Source organism: Cervus canadensis, chromosome 32, assembly GCF_019320065.1.
Source record: "Cervus canadensis isolate Bull #8, Minnesota chromosome 32, ASM1932006v1, whole genome shotgun sequence".
Classification (NCBI taxonomy): domain Eukaryota; kingdom Metazoa; phylum Chordata; class Mammalia; order Artiodactyla; family Cervidae; genus Cervus; species Cervus canadensis.
Window position 1 is genome coordinate 19,561,765 of NC_057417.1, and position 10,713 is coordinate 19,572,477.

At 47.7% G+C, this 10,713-nt stretch overlaps 1 protein-coding gene across 2 annotated transcripts in view; it reads right to left on the bottom strand.

The window, feature by feature from the left end:
* XPO6 (exportin 6) overlaps positions 1-10,480 on the bottom strand; it is a 109,657-nt gene extending 99,177 nt beyond the window's left edge. For both annotated transcript variants that reach the window (XM_043454824.1, XM_043454823.1), the window contains exon 1: positions 9,828-10,480. In XM_043454824.1, coding sequence (XP_043310759.1) covers positions 9,828-9,830 — 3 coding nt within the window. In that variant the 5' untranslated portion in view covers positions 9,831-10,480. The remainder of the gene's footprint in view (positions 1-9,827) is intronic.
* Positions 10,481-10,713: the final 233 nt, after the last annotated feature.

Sequence of the window (10,713 nt, forward strand, 5' to 3'; positions counted from 1 at the left end):
GTGCATTTAGAATTTTGGGTCTACAGCCCATCTCTATCAACTTGCTATGTAACTTTGGACAAGCTGAGTACTTACATTACCCTCCCTGAGCCTCAGGGTCCTCATCTTCCTCAACTGTAAAATGGGAACAAACAATCATACTTACCTTGCAGGACACCTGTAAGAGACAAAATGAGGTACTGTCTGAGTATACGAGGGCCCTAAACAAAGCTAGCACGAAGTGTAATTACGAAACACGCACAGACCTTTTTCTCCCTTCAGCCCCCAGCTTCCTTCCCTTCCCATCAGCCTTCCTCACCTCCCTCATTTCTCTCTGCCTTGTGGGTTTCCTCAGTCACTATCCACAGCCCTCACCTCACCTCACCCCACCCCCACTCCCACCTGTCCCCCAGCAGTTCTCCCAGGAGCAATCAGTTTTGGGGACTCACAGGAAGTGTACCATCTGCACAGCATTTGTTCTGACAACTCCTCTTGCTCACCTGCTCCTCACCTCTACCTGCCCGAAAAATTACCTGAGCTTGCTGGCTACATGGTTTTTGGAAAAATTATACTCTATTTCAATCTTACTACGCTCTTTGAATGCTGCTACTATCAACTACTAACCTCAAGGGCCTACACTGACCTTCTGGGATTTGTTGTTTTTACACCTTTTTTTTTTATTTTGTTTTGGGCGGGGAGTGGCTCCACCACACAGCTTGTGGGATCTCAGCTCCCCAGCCAGGGGTTGAAGCCAAGCAGAGTCCTAATCACTGGACTGCCAGGGAAGGCCCATCACACCTAACTTCTTCAATTACCTAAATATCTGCTGAATGCTTACTGGGCACTGGAAATGTAAAGAGTGAGACTCATTCTGCTATGGGATCATAAAGAGAAGGAATCAATCCTCCCCACCCCCAGGCTTGGAGGGGGAGGAAGGGAGAGAAAGTCAGGGGAAAGGATGAAGGAAGTTCCCATTTTGCTCTTCAAACTTCTGAATTATTTGACACTTAAATGGCAACCCACCCCAGTATTCTTGCCTGGAGAATCCCGTGGACGGAGGAGCCTGGTGGGCTACAGTCCATGGGGTTGCAAACAGTTGGACACAACTGAGCTACTTCACTTTCTTTCACTTCACTTTCACAAGAATATAGTCTTGTAATTCTTATACAATAAAAAAAAAAAACCAAAATAATAGAAGTAAAAAAAAAAACTATAATCAAAGATGATAAATGTTAAACTAGTGGCTGGAAAGCCTCAAGGGGGTCATGTTCATGTTAGGTAAGGTCTCAAAAAGAAGAAAAGGATGTTCGGGCAGAGGGAACAGCACTGAACAAAGGCAGAGACATAGCAAAGTGTACTTGGTGTTCTGGGAATGACAACTGGCTTGCAGAGGCTACAGAACAAGACATAATTTGAGAAGTCTTTAAAAGATATTCCGAACAAACCACAATAAGCGTTTAATGTATCATCTTCATCCTTACTGAGAGGATTAAAAGAGAAATTGTGAAAATCCAGGGTCCATGTGCTTTCCACTACTCTGTCGCGATAAAAACTTGGTCTTTGACAACAATGGGGACCCTCCGTTCAGAACACTTTGGGGTCAAGTGACGTGACCACATCTGAGGTCCATGAGGTAGCTCTGGCAGGAACATGGAAAGATGGACTGGTGGAGGAAGAATCTGGAAGCTATGAAGACACCAACTACAAAAGCAAGAGATGACAGTAGCCTCACCAAGGCAGAGGGAACAGAGGGTAAGGCTGAAGTCAGACATAAGTTAGCTACAGCATCAACAGGTCCATAAGTCGGGGACTGAAGGCAAAGAGGAAGTTAAAGATGACTCAGCTTTATCACTGGAGTGTCCGGTGAACAAGATCACTAAGAGAATTAGGGTATAGGGGAGGAGGCACTAACCTAAATGGAAGACAATGGGTTTGGTTAAGACACATTTAATTTGATGTCTACAGGACAATCCAGTGGATATCCAAGGCAAGAGAGGGTGACTGAGTTCTCACTGGTTCACAGGTCATAGCTGAAGTCATAAGAAAGAAGATCAAGGGAGACTGAAACAAGAGTTATATCACAGAAGCCAAGGGAACCAAGAAAAAGTGTTTTGGGGCAGGGGGTGGGGGAGGGCAGGCAGGAGGCCGGAAGGGACCAGTGGTTGCCAACAGCCAAAAGAAGGCATAAGAACTGAAAAGAGGCTATTTATGTATTCACTGTACTACATCAATTGAGAATCCGTGGATTTAGGTATACTCAGGGGCTCCGGGAACCAACCCCCATGGATACCAAGGGATGACTGTATACAGTGGTCACTGGTGGTCTTGAAAAGTAGTGAAGACAAATCAGTCTGCAGTGGGTTGCAGAACAAACCACTGGTGGAGAGAAAAAGGGAGGAGGAAAAAGAAGCAATAAGTAACAGCTACACATTCAAGAATTCCATCCCTCTTCACCCAAGCCTGTGCAGTTACATCTCCCTTGTCACTGCACAGGACACTTACATTGACAACCCAACCACCTACAATCATCACAATCCTTGTCCTGTCCAAAGACAATTACCTTCATCTCGACACAGCAATGACTCTCTATCTACAGACAGAGCCAAACCCCTTATTTTACCAGCACATGGCCTATCTCCTGTCATCTTCCTATCAGTTCACCTATCATCGCTTTCATCCGTACCAAATCCAATCACCAATTAATTAAAAATTTCCCACCATTCCCAATCGCCAGTTTAGAGGCTTCCAAAAACAGCTTGAGCTCCTCCCTTTTTTTTTTTTTTGAGCTCCTCCCTTTTCTTCGTCCCTTGCATCTGGAGTCCGTCCGTTGTAAGTGATGACTCTCTTGGTCAATCTTCCTCTCCACTCCTAACTCCAAATCTAAATCCAAGCCTTTGTCATATCCACATAGGTGTTCTATCTGGTTTCCTACACCAATCTAACCTACACACAGCAGATGAATCAATGTTCCTTCAAGGAAAAACTTAACCAAAAAAACAAAGCCAAACTCCTTTACCCAGCTTTTAACTGCTTTTGTAAGCTTTCTAACTGCTTCTTCACAAAAATCTCCACCACTGCCAAACTAGTCTATTATAGACGCTATCTTAACACTACACGTTCAGTTACACCCTTCTCTTCTGAAGTGCCCCCTCTCTGCAAGTTCTCTTCACTCTCCTCTAAAAACCCTGAACACACAAGACTGCCACAGCATTCCTAACTACAACATAACTGTCTAGGGTTTCCCTCATAGCTCAGTTAGTAAAGAATCTGCCTGCAATGCAGGAGACCCAGGTTTGATTCCTGGGTCAGGAAGAGCCCCTGGAGAAGGAAATGGCAACCCACTTCAGCATTCTTGCCTGGAGAATTCCACGGACAGAAGAGCCTGGCAGGCTACAGTCCACAGGGTAGCAGAGTCGGACACGACTTTGCGAATAACCCACCACCATCACTACAGCAGGAATTGTTCTACACTCCTAGGATACATCAGTGAACAGAGCAAAGCTATAGGAAGTTAGTATTTTGGCAGAGAGGTAACAAAAAATAGACTTCATAAATAACATTAAGTTTGTAAAATGTTTAAAAGTGTACATGCTACAAAAAGAAGTGAAGGAATGGGAGTTCTGAGATGGGATCACAGTTCTCAATAAGGACTGGCCTCACTGGGAAGGACTGGCCTCTTGAGCAGGCTTGAGGAAGTTCACATGCTCCTGTAATATCCAGGGGAAAGTACAGCCCAAGGAGAGACAACCGATGGGCAGGCACACATCTGGAGAATCTCAGCGACAGGAAGGAGGCCAGGGTAGTTGAATGGAATGAGCCAAACGGGGAAGAGCAGGAGACGGGTTCAGAGAATAATCACGGCCAGAATATGGAGGGCACAGGAGACCACGGAGGTGCACGTGGGCCACCATGGCCTTCACTCTAAGTGAGCTGAGGCGCCAAGGCAACAGAACAAAGATATCAGGTGCCTTAGATTTTTCAAAGGACCACTGAGGCTACTGCGTTGAAACAGTCTATAAAGGCGCAAGGTCAGAAGCTAAGAGAACAGTTAGGAGGCAACTGCAGCACTGCAGGCAAGAGATGCTGAAGGCCTAAACTAGAGAGACAGCGGCAGAGGGAACATGGAGTGAAAATCCTGGCTACATTTCAAAGGTAGAAAACAATCAGCCTTCCTGATATGGACCAGATGTGGGACAGAAGCGAAAGAAAGGTCAAGGATGACTCCAAGTTTTTGGCACAAGCAATTAAACGGATGGAGCTGCCCCCAACTGAGACAGAGAAGGCCTGTGGGTGGAAAGGAATTAAGGCAAAGATTGGGAGTGGAGTTTTAGACAGGTTACATTTGCTACGCCTGACAAACAAGCTTGCATGTCAAGTAGGCAGCTGTGTATGTGAGAAATGCAACTGAGGAGACAGGTCCAGCCTGGGAGCTCACTGGGCCTGAGGCTTAGAGCACTCCACCTGTTCAAAGATAGCGGGATGAGGAAGAAATATCCAGTAAAATGGGGGAGAACCAAAAGCACATTTTAGCGTCCAGGAGGCCAGGTGAAGAAGACTTAACAGAGAAGGGAGTATTCAACGTGTCCAATGCTACTGGCAGATTGAGTAAGATGAGGACTAACCTCTATGTTCAACAACTGTGGGGCATGACCTTGACAAGTGAGCTTAAGAGAGAATGGAAGGAAGGTGAGGAATTAAAGATCACTCTTTCCTGGAGTTCTGCTGCAGAGGAACAAGGAAATGGAGCAGCAGCTGGCCAGGAAGGTAGCAGTAAAGGTATTCACGATGAGAAAAAATAGCATGTTTGTGTACCATGTCCATACGCACACACAGAGCCCCTACTAAGCCCATGCACCACAACTACTGAGCTCTACAAAGTCCTGAGCCCTCAACAAATGTTAATTCCTTCCTTCACTTCCACCCTTATTTTCTATTATCTTTATTGATCTATATCTAATCTTTGTAACTGTCTGCAAATTTTCAATTAGAAGGCCCTTTTTTCCCTTGTCCAACTCTTCTGAATCCTTCACGATTCAAATATTTCTCCTGGGAACTCTTCCCCGGCCCCTCTGCTCCGCTAACCTCCCTCAGGTGTGCTACCTCTATACCAATGAATTCTTCTACTACATGTCAGTCAATCAGTCATGTCCAACTCTTTGCAACCCCATGGACTGTAGGCAAGAATATTGGAGTGGGTTGCCACTCCCTTTTCCAGGGCATCTTACCAACCCAGGGATCGAACCCGGGTCTCCTGCATCACAGGCAGATTTTCTACCATCTGAGCCACCAGGGAAGCCCTATTCTTCTACTATGCTAAACCTTATCACACAGCCTCTCATAATTACCAGAATATATGTCCCATTTCCTCACCAAACTGACTCCCAGAGGTCAGGGGCAATATAACCCTTGCTGGGGTAAAAGTGTAGCAGTTGAGAACACTGACTCTTGGACCAGGCTGCCAGGCTCTGAATGCCAGTTCTATCACCTGGTTGTAGTGTGACCTTGAGAAGCTGCCTAACCATTCTGGGCCTTGAATGTTCTCATCTATAAAATGGGAACTAAAAATAGTCTCTGCCTCCTGGCATTGTTTGAAAGGCTCAGATAGTAAAGTATCTGCCTGCTATGCAGGAGACCTGGGTTTGATCCCTGGGTCTGGAAGATCATTGAGGAAGAGAATGGCTACTCTAGTATTCTAGGCTTCCCTGGTAGCTCAGGCGGGAAAGAATCCACCTGCAATGCAGGAGACCTGGGTTCAATCCCCGGGTTGGGAAGATCCCCTGGAGAAGGGAATGGCTACCCACTCCAGTATTCTGGCCTGGAGAATTCCATGGACCTCCAGAAGCCTGGCAGGCTGCAATTCATGGGGTCACAGAGTTGGACATGACTGAGCAGCTTTCACTTTCTTTCATAGAAACTCTTTCATGATGATAATGTATCCACAGATCCTAGGATTTTAAGCTTGATGCAGGAAGTCAATAAACAGATGAATAAACTGAGGCATTACAAAGCTCTGGCCTGTTGTACAGAATAACTTCTTGACACCACGTTAGTAGTGTTTTGGGGGTCTGTTTAGCAGGTCATTTTATCATTTGAACCATACCATCTCCTCATTTTTTCAAAAGCTGTTCAAGTTATTTCTGGATAGTTAACCGGTCTCCCAAGAAACCTCTGGGCCATGACTGCCACTGAGAACGTGAGCACTGCTGAACCTTGCCCTGTGGTCTCCCTCCACCACCACAGCTTCTTCACGCCTCCAGTCCTGCAGTGCACAATGCAATACAGTTGCTGAACTAATGGAAGGCACACCAAGTGAGGAGCCAAATTTAAGGTTTGATTTTCCCTCCACTACAGGGACTGTTCACGGAAGAGGACATTAAAAAATGAGAAGGCTTAGTAACCAAAGCAATCTTCCAGGCAACTAAAAAAAAAAAAACCCACTAGTTTAAGCAAGGGTTCAATTTTGCACAAAATTTCCATAAGCGAATTTGACATTAAGTAAGAACTTTTCAGAGAAGTGGTGGGAACCTCTGAGATGTTACATCACTTGAGAACTCATGGGAATTCAACCCAAAAATGATGATTTCATCAAAGGTAGTTACAGTCTCACTGTTCTAGGTATTCCGTGCTGAACCTACAAATCTTTCACTAGTCCTAAATTTGCAGGTCAAAACTCGTCTTCCTAGAGGGAGACTTTAAAGGAAATTCCCATGGTCCCTTGCCCACATCACTATCTCAGAACCAAATAAAACATAACTGGATGACTGACATTCCCAACCATCTTCCATGTGAGGCAGCATCTGTACCTTAAGGAGCAGAAGCTTTAGAGAAGGGCAGCCTGAGCCCAAATGCCAGCTCCCCCTCTTGTTAAACAGGTATCCTACACCAGATGTCTTCACCTCCTCCTCTGGTAGTAAAGGCAGGCAACATGGTAACCAACCTAGCAGGGCTGGTGTGCGTAACTGATACTGAATGACTGAGAGGAAACAAATAAATGAAACACAGCTAGCTTAGTGTAGATACTTAATCAATGGTAGTTCTATCCTATTATACCATTTTCATCTTATTAGGGAACTGAAATTTTAAAAAGAAGATATTACAAAGGCCCCAACTTATTTGCCAACTCTTTCAAGGCTCTTTAAAGCAAAAATGTTAAGTCAGTACGAAATGGAAAGAGTTTCTGGAACAAACAGAGAACTGTGATCCCTCCCCTCCAGGGAGACACAAACCCAGCAAGAGCTTCCTTGCAGTCGGGGGCAAGGCCTGCCCCAGCCACACCCCCGAACCTGGGACACCTAAGGAGACGGACCCCGGGTGTCAGTGCTGCGAAGAGGACATGATCTGACAGGCCTACTGGCCTTACATCCGCTGTGGTCACCCACTGTGTGCCAAAATAAGTGAGGGGAAGGTTACAAAAAACTTGACTCAAAACTTATCTCAGAAAAAGATTGTAAATGGTGATCATGAAGTCAACTACTTTACAATTAATTGCTCAAAGGTGGTTATTTTCATAACGCTCTCCTGACTGCCAATTAAAATGAAACCTGAATACAAGGGTGCTTGGCCAGCTAAGTCGATAAACAGTAAAATTCTGCCCAAATGTTCTAAAGCAATGTTGTCAGCTACCTGAGAGAAGGTACCTGTCTGTCTTGTTTATCTGACATTCACTAGAGCCTCACACACAGTGGCAACTTAAATTCATTAAAAGATGCATACATATAAATGCATATCAGCATTTTTCACGATAACAGCCAAAAGGTGGAAGACACCCAAGTGTCCATCAATAGATGAACGGATAAACAAAATGTGGGCAACACACACAATGGAATATTATTCAGTCTTTAAAAGGAAGGAAATCCTGACAGATGCTACAACACAGATGAACCTTGCAGACATTATGCTAACTGAAATAAGCCTGTCACAAAAAAAAACAAAAACTGTATGATTCCATTTATATGAGGGCTTACACAGTAGTTAAATTCAGAGAGACAAGTAGAAAAGTGGTCACTAGGGGACAGAGAAGAAGGGAATGGGAGTTTTTGTTTAATGGGTATGGTTTCAGTTTTACAAGATGAAAATAATTCTGGGGATGGACACAATGTGAATGTACTTAATGTGACTGGGCTGTACCCTTAAGGATGATTAAAATGGAGCTTCCAAAAAAAATAAAAATAAAAAAAATAAAATGGAGCTTCCCTGGTGGCTCAGTGGTAAAGAATCCACCTGCCAGTGCAGGAGACACTGGTTCCATACCTGGTCCGGGAAGACCCCACATGCTATGGAACAACTAAACTCGTGCATATAAGATAAAGAAAAGAAAGAAAAAAATGCTTAAAATGGTAAATTTCATGTTACCTATATTTTACCACCATTTTTTTAATTCACTGAAAGAATCAATGAAGGACCACTGAACTACTTTCATCATTCACTCAATGTTACACCTCATACCTTTGTTCATTAGAGAATTCCTGTCTCCACATTCTACAGCTGAGGACACTGGGATTCATAAAACTTAACTGACCTGCCACTATCCATCCTACCTACACATGGTATATTAGGCAATACTATACAGTGCTGCCTGGCATTAATGGTGCATTTTATCTGACTGGTTATAAGCCCCATGAAGGGCTACAGCTTAGGTCTCCTTTCTCTGCCCCAGACCTAACACATCACCCACAGGACACTCCAATGTTCAGAAAACCACACTGGCCTGAAGATCTATTACCACAGCGGACGTCATGGCCTCCTTTTCTCTACTAAACCCCCAGAGTGACAGATAAAATGGGCACCCTGTAACTGGAGGTGCTCAAACACAGACTTGACGATCAACCACCTTTCAGTGGGCCTACTGTGTACCAAGAGCCAGGGAAGATAAAAGTTTTGACAACTTCACCTTTGAGGGAACTGAGTCCACTGCAATGGACATCTACGCTCAGAAATACTCCAACAAGACAAATGCTTAAAAACAGATGTGCACAAATCTCAGGGAGTACTGAGAGTGCCTTTGGGCCTGGAAAATGTGGAATGTCATCCTCAGAAGAGGTGGCTTCTGAACCAGATCTGGAAAGATGAAGAGATCTCCAGGCACTCCAGGGCAAAGGTCAGAGCATGTAGTAGAAAGACAGGCAGGGTGAGTGTCAACAGAGTTCCTGACTTTGCTACGATCTAGGTAAGAGACCTTTGCAAACCACAAACCCTCTCAGCTGCCCTGTATATACGCAGATACCAAGATGGCAATCCACTCCAGTATTCTTGCCTGGACAATCTCATGGATAGAGGAACTTGACGGGCTGCAGTCCATGAAGTCGCAAAAAGTCGGACACGACTGAACCGGCTAAAACAAGATCCACTCCAGCTCTGTCAAGTGTGTTCCATTAGGAGCTCTGAAATCAAACCAGGTTCAAACCTTTCCACTGTCACTTAAGAGTGACCCTGAGCTGGATATTTTAGTTGCTCTGTGCCTCAATCTCCCTCCTTCAGAACACAGGGCTGGTGTACTAATAACACATGTCAATCACTTAGCACAGAATTGTTAGCTACTGTCGTGATGACCTACAACTTACCAGAGGCAAACAACAGATGCAAGGATTGTGTCTGCTCCGCGTCCAGGTCCCTCCCAGTCCTGAACCATCCCTGGGGCGGGAGGCGGGGTGGAGGGGAGGGTTTGGGGAGGGGGGGGGGGGTGGATGGGAGCTCAGAGCCGGGCTGCAAACCCTGCACGCATGTGTCACTGCCGGACTCGGCACGAGCCTCTCCCCGCCCCAGGGAGAAGCGATGGCTCAGCAGTCCCGGGCCCGCTCCCACCGCTCAGACCTGGCACCCGGAAAGGAAGGGGCTCGGACCCCACTTACCATGCTGGCCGGGGGAGGGGGCGGCTCAGGTGAGCTGGCTCTCGGGCTTCGGACACGTCCGGCTCGCACAGTTCAGGTCATGGTCCCGGCAGGCTCGGGAAGTCCCCCGCCCATGCAAAGACAACCGCTTCCCCACCCCCGAGCCTCGCGGGGACCCTCTAAAAAAAGCGTGGCCCCCCGGCCCGCCTCATCGGGGACCCCCGGAATAATTCATCCAGACCCACCCGCCCCTCCCCAAAGAAACTGAAAAAAGCAGGAAATGGGGCTCGGAGGGCCGACGAGGAGGGCAGCGGCTCGGGGCCCCCCGCCCGGGCCCGACCCCCGAGGGGAGGCTCCGGGCCCAGGCAGGGGCTCCCCGGCCCCCGCGTTCAGAAGCTGCGGCGGGCCCGGCCCGGAGGCTGAAGGGGCGGAGGCTGAAGGGGCCTGGGCGGCGCAGTCCGAGCGGCCGACTCAGGGGAAAGGCCCGGGAGCCCACGTTATCCTTGCCGCCTCAGCCCACACAGCCGCTGCCGCCGCCCCCCGGAGCATCCCTGCGCGCGCCCGCCCCGGAGCAGCCCGCTCGCGCCGCGCGGCCGCCCCCGACCAACAGCCCCAACGCGCCGGAAGTGGCGAGCGCTCGGCGCGGCCCCACGGCGCGGCCGCCGGGCTGCGGCGCTGGAACCGGACCAATCCGGAATCGAGCAGGCGGGGGCTGGGGGGCGCGGGGCGGGGCCGCACCTGACGGCTCCCTCTGGCCCCGCCCCCTCCCGGCCCCGCCCCACGCCCGCCGCCCTCCGCTGGTCCACGCGGGCAAGCGGCCATGTTGGTAAAGGGAACTGGCCTGCCATCTTGGTAAAGGGGCGGTTTCTCTTTCATTTCCTGAGCTCATTCATTCCACCCATCTTCA